The following is an 18,294-nucleotide window of genomic DNA, read 5'->3' as shown; positions in this document are numbered from 1 at the left end:
AGTTGGTTAAATGATGTGGCAAAACTCATTTTCCCTTATCAGAAGGGGGACAAATCTCTGCCTCCCTGAGCTCCAGGAAAAACTATAACCTCGGAAAGGGGAAAGATGCCCGTCATTCACCACCATCTAAGTTTTCCCCTCCGTTAGGCTTGTGAGGTGTCCACAGCTTTAAAACAGTTCTATGTCTCTTGACCCCAAGGAAAGCACATTTGAAAAGTAATCACACTAAAGTGTTAGTAACGGTATCATTTCCACCCTGGACTATTGGTATTTTGAAAAGAGGGCTTATACAAGGGTAGCATCAAACACACACAAAAAAGAATTAGCGGCATCAGCAAAGGACGTACTTTATAGTAAGGACGTCCCTGTTGCCCTCCTTAAGTACCACATCTACAGGGAAGGGTCAGGCACAGATTGAGAGGATTCTGACTGCCTTGGGGGGACACAGATCACCGCTGTTTCGGGCTGGAACGTTCCTTCTCTACAGAGTCCAGGAACTGACATATGCAAACACCCACCCAGAAGGACACGTCCAAGAAGGAACGGAAAGAAAAATGATGGCCCAGATGTTCTGTAACTTGCAGTGACTGCCAAATCGCCACAGACCCCAAGCACCTGGGAGGGCCAGGCAGCAGCAGGCCCTCGCTTCCTGGTCTCAGACAGCCAGGGTCCCGTGGCTGGGTGGCGACTCTGACAGCAAGCAGACTGCCCTGGAGAGAAGCCTTCAGAAGGGCACCGGCTGACGGGACTTGGGGGCTGAACACTCAGGGCTGATTTATCACTTCCTTACTCATAAAAATGTGATTCAAACTGCTGCTGATTAGTGAAGGATTTAAATCTTTACCCTCTCCCCAACCCCCTTCCCTCTCCACCCCCGGCACAGATGCTGCTGCTCAGCCACAACACCCCCTTCTTGCCACTGTCCGTGCAAGCACAGCACAGGGGCCCAGAGAAGATGACTCATGTGCTGGGAAATGGAAAAGCGCATCTTCCCACCAGCCAGCTCTGCTGAGTGCTCTGCTCACCCCTCTCCCAATGGCAGCCCACACAGTGGGGTCTGGACGGCCGCCTCAGCTGCACACCGGGGACTTGGCAGCACGTCCACAGAGCGCTCTGTCCTGGCTGAGTGTTATATCCTGTGGCCCAGGCTGTTTTCCCTGAAACACCCTGGGAGCTTCTGACCACCTCAGCTCATACTCCTCTCGGCCCCAGCTGCCCCAGAGAGGTGAGCGTCAGGACAAAGCCAGAACCAGTGGTAGGGTCTCACGCACAGGCCGCGACATGTCCTTCCTGGCTATCAGGTCCTCATTATGACCGACCATGGAAAAGAGTCCTAGAAAAAGTACCCTGGCCTCAAAAGGGGAACACTTACTTCCTTCTTTCTCTGTTCTCACCATCTCACCTTCCTTTCACCCGTATTTTCTTAACTTTTACTTTACAACAGCTCCAAGAAAAGGACTCACTGGTAGCCTATGAAAGGGCCAACGTATTCCTTTCCATGGAGCAGAAGCTGCTGACAACAGATGCTCCACAGGCAAGAGCTGCGGGGTCTTTACATCCCCACCTCCAGGTCACTCGATGCAGGAACAGTGCCTTGGCAGGGGCTGCAGCCCTGTGACAGGCAGCTTGCTGTTGTTAGAGGGAGGCAGGAAAGCGAAGAGGGAGGCACCTCGGGAGGCCCCATTCCCTGAGTCCGGTGAGCTTCCCACGTGGTAGCCCAACCAGCGGAGTAACGATGAAGGCATCAATCTCCCTCCCCTCTGAACTGACGGCCTCACCACACTTTACAAACTTTATTTCCTCCTTTCTGGAAACCTCCACTGCCTCTCAGGACTGCGTGCTTCCTCAGAACTGTTCTTGGGAATATTTAGCCAAGTTCAAAATGGCACCTAAGCCCCTGCATCTCACCTTCTTCCGGGAATTCTAAATGCTGCAGCAGGCAGCGTGAAAGCAGAAAACCCTTTAGGATTCAGATGTGATTGAAAACCCAGGCAAACTAGCAGAGGACCTTGCAGAGTCCCAGGAGGAGGCAAGTTTCAACGGAAGGTGCAGCATACCCACTCATCAGGGGAGAACAGCCCCCTGCAGCAGGCTGAAGCATACCCTAAATACAAATGCAAAGGGAAACAAATCAACTTCGGAGTGAGAGAAATCACTAAGAAAAGGTGCGATGAAGGAACTGGTGATCCTCTGTCCAGAAACACCAGGTCTGTTTTACAATGGACTCTCCATAGGGCAATTCCCACTTCTTGGCATTTCAGATGATAAGCTTCCAGCCCCAAGACCAGACACTCTCTGCCAGTGCTCTGAAACGATTCTTTGGCAGCACGGACCAAATCTCCTTTGCAAACAAACACACAAAATAATGTCACCTCCATGCGACAGATTTCCATCAAGTCAAACCCCATCATCCTTGCCTCGGTGGGGTGGAGTAAAGGGAAGGGGAGGGATCCGGTAACATCCTTCAACTGTGACCTGGTCATCAGAACATTTAAAACTCCTGCCAATCAGCACCACCCCCCATTTCTCCTACCCCAGCCCCCACCTCATGTTAAAAAAACCCCAGTGTTCAGAAAAGCATTTTGGAATGCACACTAGTACATTTGCCAAATTCTGGGCCTGGTGATTTTTGTGCTTCCAGATTTGAGTCACCAAAGCTCATCGATTCTCTGTTCTTACTCCCTGGCAGACTCCCACAAGGGATATCCCATAGGGAACTAGACTTTTCCATATTGAACAAACAGGGTACATGAGTCCAGAAACAGCTATTCCCAATCCCTGCCAAGCGTATGGTCTCTGCAATGAAACATTTCAGCAATGCCTCCCCCCCTGGGAGAGGCTCTGGGTCTGCAGCCTCCAAGAGGCCTTGCTGCTGCCTTTAGCATGGCCAGATGTGCAACAGCATCTCTGGGTTTGCAAATCAAGCTCTATACCCATGATTCCCTCCAACCATCCCACCCAAGCACTAGAGAGTCATACAGATTTCAGAGAGTAAATTAAAGATCTGAAAGGCAATGGAGGAAAAGGGTGTGTGTGTGTGTGTGTGTGTGTGTCTGTGTGTTTTGAGGGGACTGTGTAGTGGTGTGGTAGCATAGGAAAGAAGCTAGATTAATCTTTATCTGTCTAGATAAAGAAACTGGACATTCCTTACCTTTCAGTTGGGAGTTGTGTACAGCAAACATGTTGATGGTCATAAGCTGCAGCATGCGGGTACTTCCAATAGGAGAGGGACTATGCTGCAGCAACACCTGGAACTCCTTGAGGACCTTCTCAGCCACTGCAGGGAATGTCTCCATCCTACAAATACAGCCAGCCCATCAGTGAGGCACATCCCCAAGAGCACTCAGTGTACACACACACACACACACACACACACACACACACACACACACACACACACACACTCATTCTCTCTCTCCCTCTCTCTCTCCCTCTCTCCCCACCCCCCACCCGGGAAAAGCAGACAGCTAATGCCTAGGACATTTCTTTGCTACTTTCACAAACCTTCCTAGTACCCTAAGGTTGTGAACAAATTTAAGAGAAAGAAGTTCAGAGTTTAGAGATGGAAATAACTCAATTTTTGGATAAATCGCCATGAGTTTTCATGCTTTGGTATGCTATTTCCTAACCTCTGGCAATAACTGGATTCAAGTTGAAATCAAAGTTTCTCTCTGAAACAATCAGTTTTTCTAAATAGCGAACAAATTTACTTTAAGCTCTAAGACCGGCATATTCTCCAAACTCTCTGGTATGAAAACCATATTCTATGAAGAGGTACGTGAATCTATTAAAGATTCTTCACTCAAAGCTTTACTTCAGAAAACCAGACGCAGTTCTGCTGCCGTCTACTTAGGGACTCTCACACTAATCGCTCCACCTAAGGATCCCAAATCTCCCCTGGAAGAATCCCTCGACCTAGGGCCCTGATGATCTGTTTCGGTCTTTCCTATGTTGCTGTCCTCCTCCCTCTCACAAGCCTCTGCTCATCAGGGTCCGTATGTTTTCAGGCCAGTGGAAATATAATGCCCTGGCCAACTGCCACTCCCAATACAGGAAGAGCCTGTAATGTAGGGAGGTAGAAATCTAGCCAGTGACCCAGGGCTCCTAAAGAGAGGTCATTCAAACCACTGCCTGCCAAAAGTGGCCACAAACAGTGGTGCATGCCTGGAGCTCCTCTGGCAACAGGAACAAACCACAGCTGAAGTCCTCAGAAATAAAAAGAAAATTTGAACTTGGTGCTAGAGAGAGAAACCAGGCACACGGGCCTTAGGGCCATGCTGAACAATTCGTGGTCAGCAGAGTATCTTTTATCCATCCTCAAACCCCCCCACCCCCCAAAACAAACAAACTGCTTGTGATACCCTGTGGGGTGGGGTGAGGGAGAGCTCCAGCCTGGATTAATAAATAGCTTCTGGAAAGCCACAGGGAAGGGAATCCTCCTCAAAAGACACAAAACAGTTTCAAGTCCTAGGGAAAGGTGCTTCTACTTTCACCTGAACCTCGGCTCTTTCCCCGCCGAGTAGTACCTTCCTCAGGTCAGAAAACTCCAGAGCTTTCTGGCCTCCTGGCAATCTTCATTCCTTGCCCTTGGAGGCAACTCCTATGACTGACCTCCTAGTACCCAGAAGTCATGCCACAGTTATGGGTCAATTACAGTTTATACTCCAGTGCCCTTCTCCGCTGAGCTGTCCTCATTTTCACTGGCACAAAACATGGCAGGAATTTGCTTTCTTCCCCCCCGCATGCCATTTCAAGTGCCACTGCCACCACCCAACAACAACAACAACAAAACAACTGAAACACACTTTCCCTCCCCCCTCTAAAAAATTTCAGAACCATTAAAACTCTTGGTCAGTTTGGAATGGCAGAGAGTGATATGTTTGAGGCTGGACTGGATCCATTTTTCCCCATGGGCCATAACAAAGGTTTCATTTTAAATCCTGACACTGTGCAGCACTCTTTCTGGTGGAGGTGGGGAGCGGGGCTAGCACTTCTCATTACGAGAATAGCAGAGTTCACTCTGCTTGAAAAGCAGCCACACTGGGCAAGTTTCAGAGCCATGTGTCTCCGTGTTGAAAGGCGGTAGAGAGCCAGCACAGAACGACATGACAGAAGTGTCACGTGGGACAGTCTTGCTTCGAGGCTGTGTCTGAGGAAGCCTCTTCCCTGGATGGGAATTGAAACAGATCCACTAACACTCCCTAGGTCAGAATGAAGTCTCAAACAAGCACCAGGCCAAATGTCCACATCTTCTTTTTTCTGAAAGTTTAAAAAAAAAAAATCCCCTGTTCGCCTTTCAACTAGTTCAACATGATTAAATCAAAAGAAAAAAAAAATCAAATGCATAAGTTAGAGTAACTTCAATTCTGAGATATGAGGAAAGATGGCATTCTCAGACAAAATCAGCTTTGTTAGGCAACAACTGAAGGACACACAGATAAAAGATTCTTCCTCAGAGCTCAATAACGGCGTTTCTGGTGCCCAATTTCGTAACCAAAATGATGTCTGTTTTTGGCCTCGAGTTACCTGTAAGAAGTTTTATTTCTTTCTCTTCGCTCCACCCCATACTGCAGAATGAAAATTATACTAAAACTGAGATAATGACTGTATACAATTTGTTTAGAAAAAACCCACAAAATAAAATTATGGTTTTTATGGCTACATATGTAAGTATGTAAATACAGTAAAAAGGTCTGGAAGAATACATAACCTGATGCCCGGCATTATCTCTTGGGAAGGCACAGGGGTTGGAGAAGAGTTGAAAGAAATTTTAGAAAAGGATGTTATACTTTTATAAGGAGATTTTATATATTACTTATGTAATAATTGTGAAAGTGTTAGGCAAGAAGCAGCAGCAGTAGTAGCAGCCGAGGAAGAGGAGAGAAAGCATAAAAAAATGGCAATTTATAACAGCCAAAAACTGCAAGCATCCTAAAACGCCCAACAACAGCCGATGATTAAAATGGCACATCCATACAACTGAATTCTATTTTTTAAAAGCTGTATTAGACTTTTTTAATCACGTGGGAGAAAGTTCAACATATATTAAATGAGGACAGTTTCAAAGTAGTTTAACGCGATCCCTTTTTATACATATTTGTAAAAAATAAATAAGAAAATGTGTGTGCGTGATGCATAGAAAAGAAGATAAAATATACACCAAGTGTTAGTGGCAGAGAGTTATCTCTGGATAGTGAGAATAAGGATAATTTTTTATTTCTTCTTTTTGATGGGTTTTCTAAATATTTTACAATAAGCACTGTATATAGTAAAAAGATTTCCACTACAATGAATACTTCTGGCTTTTGTATATAATACATTTATAATTTTAAAAAAATCAAGACACAAACATTATATTTTTAACAATTCAGAGTCCAAAATAAACATGAGCCTTTGAATTCCAAGAGATCTTGAAGCTGTGCAAAGAGCATGACTCGGCAAGCAAGTAAGAACTACAGTGGTAACTTCAACCTAGGCTATAATGGGAAGGAAAATTATTCTGTTTGTCACAAATCAAAAGTCTACAGGCTGCCGGCTTCCCGACCTCTCCAGTGGAGTCTGAGCACAGGTCTGACCCGCCTCCCGCGGGGGAAGCCAGTGTCCGTCAGGAGCCACACGGCACCCCTGACCTGTTCCCCTTCCTGAGCCTGAGAGGATTCCGGCCCTATTCTTTAAAGCTGCAGAAGGTACGATCACTTTCAGGATACGAGTCTCGCTGGCTAAAGTGACTGCTTTCTGAAGTGATCTCTAGAGATACCTTGTCTCATTTGAATGGCAGTTTCAAGAAACCAGTCTTTCAGACAATACTGGGACCTAGACCCGCGAGTGACTCAGACAGTGACTAACGGGGCAGGACCCAACCTCTCAAATGCTGGGGAACACAGCTGGGCCAGACAACATTCTCTGCAGAAAAGAATCAGGCTCCCTAACTTTTCTTAATGTCTTAATTTTTAAAAACTGAACAAGATAGGAGCGAACCGGTAGCAAAAAACAAAACAAAACAACTAAGCCGTATGACAGGGTAACAATGAGGGGAAAAAAAATCATAGTGCTACAGAACATAAGGACTGGAACAGACCTTGGAGATCATCTATTTAAACTACTGATAAGGAAACCAGAGCCCACAGAGGCTCTGACTTGTTCCCTCTCGAGGTCTTAGAAGTAGTCAGCGGAGAAAAACAAACTCTTTTTGGCACTTGATTCCATCTAACACTCCGCACCGCTTTTTCGCTGGTTGCTGAGAGGAGGGAGACTAGCGTTGCACACATTAGGCCCTCAAGCGTACACGGATGCAACGGAGAACACGGGGCACGGACAAGACGAAGACTGGGAGAGCCACGGGGGAGCTTTTCTCAGCAGGCAGGCGGGACAGTGGATGTGTCTTCAGCTGCTCCCCATTACAATCTCCTCACTCTTAATTCGTTTTCAACGCCTCCCACATTTCACATCTTCTTGGTAATTAGGCAGCAGTCCACGCTGTTGTGTGTGGCTCGGGCTCATTGCTTTTCTAGTCTTACAGACTTCTATACTTTTTTTTTTCAATAGAAAAATTATTGCTGTTTCTGCCTTCCAGAATAAATATGGGGCTCAATTCTCTTTTTACCTCTAGGAGAGCACAAGAGGAATACTCACCGAGGGGCTGGGGTGCCTAGAATTTACAGACACTTTCCTCATGTGAACACTACTACGACTCGCTGTTCATGAAGGTGCAACTAGACTGGCCTTATCTTTTTGCCAACAGAATATGTTATATGCAGGAATGGAAGAGATCTTGAAAAATAATCTGGACCACAGCAAACCACCTCTGACAAATGAGATAATCTATTCGCTTGCAAAGGCTTCCAGAGAAGAAAATTCCTGAACATCTTCCCTCTGTGAAATCTTCTTATACCTAACCCAAACCTCTCCAGCTGCAACATAAGCCTATTTTTCTCTTGCTGTCATCCAAAAGAAGTCAAAACTATTTGGTTATGACCCTAATATTTAAACACAGTTAGGGTACCCCCAACAGCTGTCTCTAAATAAAACTTTTTTTACCTTATTTTTTTAAAGATTAATTTGCCCTCTCAGAAATCAATTTCTAGCTTTTTAATCATTATTGTGATCCTTTCTCAAACTTCCTTCAAAATATCTAAATATGAGAGTTTTAAAAAGGGGAAAAAATAAGGTTCTAACTAATGCTTAACCTGATTTTAAAAATATATATATATATGTGTGTGTGTGTGTATATATATATGTATACATATGTATGTGTGTATATATATATGTATATATATATATGTGTGTGTGTGTATATATATATATATATATATCTCCTAAACATTTCGTATACTCTGGACCAAGATTTATAACTTTTTTAGTCCCAAGAGTCTCTAACAGAGCTAAGAAATACCTAGGGCAGTGGTTCTCAACCAGGAGCAATTTTGCACTGCGGGGAACATTTGGCAATGTCTAGAGACATTTTTAATTGTCATAACTGGGGGTGAGGAGAAGGAATGCTACTGGCATGTAGTGGGTAGAAGCCTAGGATGCTGTTAAACATCCTACAAAGGACAGCCCCTACGACAAAGAATTATAAGGTTCAAAATATTAACAGTACAGAGGTCGAGGAATCCTGACTTAGAGCAAACATGGGGTACATAAAAAGTTAAAGAACAAACACAGGAAAAGGAAAAAAGGAGAAAATACTGACTAGAAAGGTAGTAAGGGAAAAAAAGATTTTTAAATGAGAATTTTACTCTTCTTTTTTTTTTTTTTTTTTTTTTTTTTTGCGGTACGCGGGCCTCTCACTGCTGTGGCCTCTCCCATTGCGGAGCATAGGCTCCGGTCGCGCAGGCTCAGCGGCCATGGCTCACGGGCCCAGCCGCTCCGCGGCATGTGGGATCTTCCCGGACCGGGGCACGAACCAGCATCCCCTGCATCGGCAGGCGGACTCTCAACCGCTGCGCCACCAGGGAAGCCCCATAAATGAGAATTTTAAAAGAAATAAAGAGATAAGGAACCATAGCACCTACTTTAAGTGCAGTACAGTGGTATTTCTGATATGATGTGCTATTTTATGAAATAATATCTTATTATTATAAGATAATAATCCTGAAACTGCACCCACCCTGAAACTGCAACTTTACATTACTCACTACTGACTGGCCTACTACGACCCATAGAATACTAGATCCTTCTCTCCAGTCTTTCACAATCTACCCATTTCTCATAATAATTCACTTATTCCTACAACAAATATTTACTGAGCACCTACTACATGCCAGGCACTAGGGATACAACAGTCTTAAGCAAAAACTCCTGCCAGAGTAGAGCTGACATGGGGGTGGGGTGAGGGGTTGCTACTCATGCACCTAGTTTACTTTGCTGAGTAAATCACTTCACACTTATTTCTGCTAGTAGAAATGCATCTGTTGGCACTACTCCAAGTTTCCCAAGTCATTTCAAAATCAAGACTATAGCCATCCCTGTCACTCTTGCCCATGCTGATGACAAATGAATATGTGAAAGGCACAGTTTCTAGTTCACCATCCACAAACAGTGTTCCTTCAAGCAGGACAAAGCTTTTCAGCTTCTCCCACTAAGGAAACCTTCTAGAGCATTACAGATACACTTACAAGGTTATGACAGAAAGTGAAAGGGAGGGGCTTCCCTGGTGGCACAGTGGTTAAGAATCTGCCTGCCAATACAGAGTACATGGGTTCGAGCCCTGGTCCGGGAAGATCCCACGTGCCGCGGAGCAACTAAGCCCATGCGCCACAACTACTGAGCCTGCGCTCTAGAGCCTGTGAGCCACGACTACTGAGCCCACACGCCACAACTACTGAAACCCGCGTGCCCAGAGCCCATGCTCTGCAACAAGAGAAGCCACTGATGAGAAGCCCACACACTGCAACAAAGAGTAGCTCCTGCTGACCACAACTAGATAAAGCCCACACACAGCAACAAAGACCCAACACAGCCAAAACAATTAATTAATTAAAATCTTTAAAAAAAGAAAGTGAAAGGCAAACACTGACAACAACTGGGGGAACTATAATCCAAAGCAAATCACCTCAAAGGGTAGTTCACAATAAAACCTCCAACTCAGAAAATATTAAAATGCAGAGACGACCTGAGGGCACTGCCACTCGTTCCTCTCCTGGAATAACGAGGCACTCAGCACAGGGGCACCAGCTTTACACAGTGAGGAGAAACTCGGATCCACCAAAGGGATACTCAAAACCTGATCTCTTCCCAGAGACTTAATGGATTAAGTAACAGGGTCTCACCCACACCACCCTCCCTGAGATTTCTATGGAAATCCGTGGTGAATGGTGAAACCATAGAGGAGTCTTAGCATTTACTGAGGTCAGCAATATGGTGCAGGAAACTGAGCACAGGAGGAAGGGGTATGGTTTGAAGGAAGAGAAAATGTTGGAGGAAAGAAATTACTGTCCACTAATTTTCAAGGGAAAATTAGTGGATAGTATTTTCCCCCAAGGAGGACCCCTGGCAGCTGCACCCAGGGACTAAGCATGACTTCCTTGCGGAGCTCACTAGGGGCTGAGCCGGAAGGCAGAGGAAAGAGAAACCCAGAGGGATTAGGGGTGGGGGCTGGGAAAAGATTGTGGTTAAAAGGGGGCTTTAGTAAAGGTAGGGAAGGGGGAGCCAGAGGGATGGAGAGTAATAGTTCCCAAACTTCATGAGCACAGTAGGAGAGTGAGTGAAAGGAAGAGGAGAGAAGGTGGAGGCCCCTAAGAATTCACACCCTGTGCCCTCAGTTACAAACACAGTCTAGTTGCTAACAATATTAAATTCCAAAATGACTTGTAATGTAGGAAAATAAAATAAACATCCTGCACACTTACCCAATCCGGGTAAACAGCTTCCCATGGGCATGGAGAAAACTGAGGATGAACCTTTTGTTCAGCTGCATGGGAAAAAAAGAGAGGAGAAAACAATTAAACTTTCCCCAGTTTCCTGTTACTGAACAGAGTCCCTAGTGACACAATAACCTGGCCAGGGTCTAAGGGGTGGGCACTAGGGATGGGAACCAAATGAACATGCCCAAACTCTCACACAGACCCAGGGCCCATGCCCAACAGCTGCTGCTCAGCTGAGCCAAGATGACAGCAGGCTCGGTGAACGGACAGCACCCCCTGCTGGCAGTAGTGTCTGCGTGCAGGGAGCGAAGCACTGAATCCCAACTAAGCTGGGTAGATGGCTGTCACCCTCTGCCATCTAGAAGTCACTCTGTCCCCATAATGACGGAACTGAAACACTGACAAGTACAGGACAGGGATGACGATGATCTTGGATAAGTCCCTTCTCTTTCTTACGAGCTGTTTTTCTACCTACCCAAAAAACAGAACTCTTCTTTGGTAACCAAGGGTAAGGTAATCCACCACTAATTAGCTTATCAAATTGTACTTCTCCAGCTTTTAAAATAAAAGTTCAAACCTTTCCTTTTTTTTTTTTTTTCTTTTCTCTGAAAGAAAAACTGAAAGCTGGGGTTATGTGAAATCCTCTGGCTTTTAAATGTTGGCTACTAACGAAAAAAGATTTAAACAACAGGCAAGCCAAAAGCACACGTTTGCCAGCCACATCTGGCTCACAGCCATGAGCTACCAAATTTTCAATCTCAGTCCAAGGTTCTAGAAAATCCACTTCTATCAAAATTTAGGGGAGATATTCCTCTAAGCAAAACAAGGCAGGGAAAAACAATTCAACTCCAAAGAAAGTGGAAATAATCTAAAGACCAAACCCTGTCATCTTCCTTGGTCTCCTGGAAGCAATGTGCTCACGGCCCTGCAGCCAGACAGGGAAGAGGGATCAAGAGTTTTGACCTCAAGGTGGTGGTTCCAGCACCCCGGATGCTCTGCCCAAGAGGAAAATACTCTTCTGGTTTATACCCTTGCAAAACAGAAAAACAATCAAATTGTGGCAGTTCCACCAATTTCACAAGGAAGCTGGGTGTGAGGAAAGGAGGGCATTCTCGCCTCCCCAATGACTTCAGCCACAAACTGCAAACAATCTTCAGTCTTTATATTTGCTTAAACAAATTACATTTAATCAGCAATACCAGACCAAACTCTGATTTCTGTAGTTAAAAAGGATACTTCATGGAACGTAACCTGTCTCTACAGTGAGGTGAGTCAGGGCAGGGGACACTGGGTTCCATGAACAGAAGGGAAAGATGAGGACCTGCCACAAAATAAATGGCCGAGGGTTCCGCCACTGTTAGTGGCAAGGCCTGGGCTAGAATGCAAAGGAAGGTGGTGAAAAACTTACCCCTCAAACCTCTGCCACTTACCTGCTGTGGGGTCTCAGGCAACTGATCTAACCTCCCAAAGTTTTTCTTTCTATGCAGTGGAGATAACAGTACCTATACATTAAGGGACTGGGACTGGTGCATGAGATAAAGCAACTAAAAGCACATGCTCGGCATGTGTAAACACTCAAGTGTCAGCTGAACATTCTCTCCCAATGAATGGTAGAGTGAGTGGTAAAATGTTAACAACTGGAGAATCCGGGTGAAGGATATACAGGAGTTCTCTGTATTATTCTTGCAAGTTTTCTATGGGTATAAAATTATTTCAAAATAAAAAGGTAAAAATATATATTATCTCCCTATTCTTGTTTTAACTCAATTGTCCCTTTTTCCAGCTGCCAATCATAAACTGGTTAACTCATCCATAACTAGTTATATTTATACATACAGGATACTTTGGTAGCAACAGAATGATACTAACCCATCTCGTTCAAGGCAATTACTATCCCCCAAGCCGCAAGATAGCTCAGAAATTCAAGCAACTTAAACCAGTGAATGACAGAACTTGAACCCAGGTCTTCCGATTCCAAAACAGTTCTCCTCCCCTTAAACTGCCATCTATCTCAGGAAGAGAACAGGTGAGCTTATTCATGAAGGGCCAATGAGGGAATAAGAGCAACTAAAAAGAGCAGTTCAGTTTTACCTTTAAGTTTCCTTACCCATTAGGTAGGAAACATAGTGTATAACCCACAATGCCTCCTGGAACAAAATGAGCGCACCATGAGGTTTTTTAATGCTGGAATTCTAGCTATACTTCCCAAATATCCTTCTCTTAGGGTAGTAGATGAAGCCTACTTAATTACCTGACTTCACACCTGTCATTATCATATTTTAACTATATCTAGTAGAAAGTGGATTTCAATGCGTTGTTTTTCAACTAGTGATAGTGAAGGGAATCTTAGCAAACTTTGTCAAACTATACACACATTCTCTCTGACCTTGGTTAATGAGAACCACTGCTTTATTTTTAGTCTGAAAGTACCTGTTACCCTAAATATAGTTTCTCTTTATCTGTCACCAAAATTATGAGTAGGAAAGGAGCTAAAATGTAGATACATTCTAGAAAGCATGTTATACTGAGGAAGTAGATTTGTTACACGTTGATCAAAATGGGACTAAGCACCATCGTAAATTAATAACATGAAGTCAGCAAGTGCTGAGGCAGAGCTTTTGGAAAACTTAACTGATACCAAGTCCACAAAAGGAAGGTCTTAGTCTGAGCTTCCTCCCTCTCCAACACATCACCATGGATTGGCTTCATGTTTGGAGCTTTTTGATTCTTAACAATACACTCAGATGGTCTCACTCAGGTAGAGAAAGAACTGTTTTTCCGCGTATGGTGAGACTATCTGTCTCCAGATCTTCCTCGTGCAATCACATACTGTTCACCAGAAACTAAAAATGCTTCTTGAATGTAGCCCTAAGAGACAGTGTTAGAATTATTAAAGGGCTCCTGGCTCTCTGGTTTAAGTCCATAACCAACTCACAATGGACTCTTGAGCCTTCTGTACCATCTAAAAGCAAGGACCCTAAGAGACACTAATGGCAATAGTTGGATGGGTAGGTCTCTGGACACTCACAACGAAGTCTGTCCTTCCCTTAACTATGGGGTTATGAGTAAAATGGTTTGGGTTGTTCCTCAACTGTAAGATGGAATTTCTACCACTGACAGTACCTAACTCAGAGCTGAAAGGATAAAACGAAGTAATACAAATTAAAGCATTTTGAGGAATAAATGTCTTATGCAAGCCCCGGTTATTACTACTCAGAACTGCCTAAGTGCTTTATGAACTGTGTAGCAAGGAAGGAGAAAGAAGCTCCTCAGAGGCAGCAAGACATCACCAGAGGAGAGGATTCTGAAATATGACCAATTTTAATTCTTAATAGTTGTTCCTGCTTCTAAAAAGTTGTGTGGAAAACTGAATTTCTGAAAAGTGAATCATTTTAAGGACAGTAGGAGGAATTAAGAGGAATTCCTCAGTATTAAGAGGAATTCCAGAATGCGTCTTTAAAGCGTTTTGGGGAACATAAACTATCATTCTCTAATTTCTTCATCTGGGATGTCTCTACTTTTATATACCAAGTACTTAAAAAAAAAAACTTTGTTGTGTTTTAAAAGGGGGGCTCTATCCCCTTAGATATGAGACAACATAGGTGAAGACCAAATTTCAATGGTACCTGTTAGAAAATGTCCAGGACTTTCAGAGCCTGCCATCAAAGCCCAGTTATCATCTCCCTAAAGCACTGAGATCACAGGTGGAAAAGAATGTGAGCACAGAGGTGAAGCTGCCCACCTTCATCCCTGTGCTCCCCTGACAGGCACAATCAAGAGCAGACCAACAAGACAGGGTCCCCAAAGCCAAAGAACTTGTAGCCCAAGAATAAAAGATAAATAACAAACCAACTTGCCAACTCCCCATTTATGTTCCAAAACCTAAGACAAGGCCTTCTGACTATGAAGGTGCCAGGAGGCACTGTGCTTCCCTTACTATCACTATCCCTCAGCCAGGAAAAGTCTGTGGCAGGGAGATCTAAGGAGATGATAGAGAAAGTGAGGAAGGAGGGCACGGCACACAAAACGTGGAAGCCTACCGGTAAGTCAGCAGTATAATAATCATATAGCAGGAATAAAAACTGCTCATTAGAACTTTCAGTATTCCTCTTTACAGGATATAGATAAATAAAAATGTATAGGCAAGTCAAGTAGCAAGACTCAAATGCCTTGTAGGGAGACAAAGCAAATCACAAAAACCCATCTTCGAATCCCCAAGAGCCACGCTGAGGCTGAGGTAGAGCAGGCATGGTGATCACTCTTCACCTTCAGTTTCTTCACCCCTGAACTGTCCTGGGCAGGATGACAGCTCAATTAGCTCTAATTAAGCCCAAGTTCCATGTAGAGCTGTCCTACTTAGATGGCTGGATCTGAGCCATATGAATTCAAGTGTAAAACGCGCCTCTTAAAACCAGTGCACCCCTTGAAACAACAGCTCTCACTCACACTGCAGCTTAGTGCTGCCTCAACCAAGTCTTACATTAAAGCAATTTACTTGCTATTACTTCATTATCTCTCCTACCTAAAGCCAGCAAACTGGAGGGAAATTGGGCTAAATGTCAAATCAGCAGTGAGCTCCGGAAAACCCAGCCAGCAAGCAGAGGGACAGCTGAGCTTAGAGTACCGGGCTGGCTCTCAGGAGGAAAACTGGCACTAGGTCTAAAGGAAAGAAAGAACCACGAATTTGTGACTATTCTGTATTTATCGCTCATTTGTTTACTGTGGGGGAGGGAGTAGTACGGAATAGTATGAACAAAGACCACTGATCTGGGTTCAAGACCTGGGTTCAAATTTTGGTTATGCCATTTATTTGCTATATAACTATCGACGAATCATGTCAACTTTCTAAGGCTGTTTCTTCAACTATAAAACAAGAAGGCAGGGTGAGATCAATATCAGTGATTCTATAACCCTGAGTGTGTACGCATCACAAGAAGAGCGTCTGTAAAAAATATAGATTCCCCAGTCCTTCAGAATCAGAATCCTCAGGGAGGGGAGAAGGGGACTGAGAATCAGCATCTTTAAAAGGTCTCCAGGTAATTCTGAAAGACAGCTAGATTTGGGAATCCCTGGGCTAGATCACGCGTCAGCAAATCATGGCCAAAGCGTTTTTTAGTATGGCCCATGAGCTAAGAATGGCTCTTATATTTTTTAACAGTTGAAAAAAATCGAAAGAATTTTTCATGACGCATGAAAACTATATGAAATTTAAATGTCAGGGTCCACAAATAGAGTTCTATTGAAACACAGCCACACTTGTTTGTTTCATATTGTCTGTGGCTGCTTTCCCTCTACAAAGGCAGAGCTGAGCAGCTGTAGCTGAGAGTGTGCCCAAAAGCCTAAAATACTATCTGGCCCTTTACAGAAAAAGTTTGCTGATCCCTAATCTCATCTATAACACTGGGGTCTCAAAAAAATGTTTGTACCTGCACAACACTTCAGGGCTACCACACACATACTGGAAACAGCAATGATTCTCATAGGCTGTTTAATAGCAAGCCCCACGTCTCTGGATGTTCTGACACCTACCCTCCCACCTATCACCTCAGGGGAATCACCAATCCACAGTGTTCCTTCCAATTCTAAAAGCCCACAAATGAACAGTTCTAACTAAATCTAATCTTTTTTTTTTTTTTTTTTTTTTTTTTTGCGGTACGCGGGCCTCTCACTGTTGTGGCCTCTCCCGTTCTGGATGCACAGGCTCAGCGGCCATGGCTCACGGGCCCAGCCGCTCCGCAGCACGTGGGATCTTCCCGGACCGGGGCACGAACCCATGTCCCCTGCATCGGCAGGCGGACTCTCAACCACTGAGCCACCAGGGAAGCCCTAAATCTAATCTTTCTTACCAGCTTCTGGGCAAACACCATCCTATTCTATGTTAGCGCAAAATACACCAAATGCCAAAAGACTGCTGCTCTCAAAGCTTTTGAACTCAAACGCCCCAAAGGCTACAGAGAAATATAACTGGGGCTCTCAAGGTTTCCACCTTGGAAGCCACTATGGGGTGGAAACACAACACACCCAAGCCCAATCAATATTTCACTTATAGGCTAGAGGGCCCCAGGACTTTTCCCAAAACATCCCTAATCAAGGGAAAGTGCCAGACTAAGGCTTATGAATCCCTGTGCTGTGTGGTCTGACAATCTACAGCTCAGAAGTGCCACCAGCTTAGCATCTCAAGGTATACAGGGAAAGAGAGAAAGTTCAGCCAAAGGGCGACACTGTTGCTCTGACTGAGTTACTTTCTGAATGACTCTTCTTTCTGACTCATCTCTCTCAGAGTCTGGGAACTCTCATGCCCATCCACCCAAAAAAATGGGGGAGCTGGGACACCTTTGCAACTGCACAAAGTGGGAGAGAAGAGGACAGGGCTGAAGCTCCCACTTGGTGAAGAGTTGGGCACCAGAAAATAGTTTTCCAAAGGCGCATACACAAGCTCAAACCACCTTTTGAATGAATGGATCAAAAGCGCTGATGATGGTGAGGTCCTTTTCAAACTGTGTCCACCCATTCGTGTCTTCATTCAACAAAAACTTACTTGCCATCTTCTAGGGACATGACACTGTGCATGAACTATGAACAAGGCAGAGATAATGCCTCCTCTGTGGTTGACACAATTATAAAGTACCAAGATTGGCGAAGGATGGGATGCTGTGTATTTCCACAGCAGGAGCATCAGAGATCTCAGAGGAAAAGAGGTAAAGAGTCACGCCTATGTTTCAAAAGCATAGAAACAGCATGTGTGATGGTCCCAAGAGGAACACGTTGTAGACTGGCATGGCCAGGTGGGTGATTCTGCAAGAGGGAGGCTAAAGAAATAGGCTGGGCCAAGTTGTAGACGTCATTGTTAAAGAGTCTGATCTTAATCAAAGCCACTGAAGAGTTTTGAGCAGGGAAGTGACATGAGCAAACCTCCATTTTTAAAAGTACATTCTGACAACTGTTTAGAAATTTTAGGTTTTTTTGTTTGTTTGTTTGGGGCGGGGAGTGCGGAGTAAAATGTTTACAGGCCAGGAGACCAGTTAAGAAGCTGCTGCAATCATCCATTGGCAATAGAGACAGAGAAAAGAGGGAAGACAAAGAAAACCATCATTCCACGCTCAATCAATCATGATCCCTTGTCCCATTCCACGCTCAATCAATCATGATCCCTTGTCCCTAATTCCCAACAGTTCTAGTTCTAAGTAACTCAATTTACAGAGACCAGCCGTGGCCCAGAACCAAGCAGAAGTCTTTAGAATCACACAGAAGTCTTACTCAAACTATGTGAAATACTGATTTCATTTTTAGAAATAATTTGGATATTCTTATCTTATTTCCTTTCAATAATATTTTTTTCATTTTTATTTTTTTTATTTTATTTTTTTAAACATCTTTATTGGAGTATAACTGTTTTACAATAGTGTTAGTTTCTCCTTTACAACAAAGT

The 18,294-nt window shown here is 44.2% G+C and overlaps 1 protein-coding gene across 1 annotated transcript in view; it reads right to left on the bottom strand.

Moving 5' to 3' along the window:
- Positions 1-18,294, bottom strand: part of LOC114483896 (telomerase-binding protein EST1A) — a 97,966-nt gene that overhangs the window by 34,683 nt on the left and 44,989 nt on the right. Inside the window, exons 9-10 of the mRNA XM_028498305.2 lie at positions 10,851-10,912; positions 3,152-3,297 (exon numbers count right to left, since the gene is read on the bottom strand). Coding sequence (XP_028354106.2) covers positions 3,152-3,297; positions 10,851-10,912 — 208 coding nt within the window. The remainder of the gene's footprint in view (positions 1-3,151; positions 3,298-10,850; positions 10,913-18,294) is intronic.

The sequence above is a fragment of the Physeter macrocephalus genome, chromosome 14, assembly GCF_002837175.3.
Source record: "Physeter macrocephalus isolate SW-GA chromosome 14, ASM283717v5, whole genome shotgun sequence".
Taxonomy (NCBI): Eukaryota; Metazoa; Chordata; class Mammalia; order Artiodactyla; family Physeteridae; genus Physeter; species Physeter macrocephalus.
Note: the sequence above shows the minus strand (reverse complement) of the source record. Positions and strands in the feature narration are given on the sequence as shown.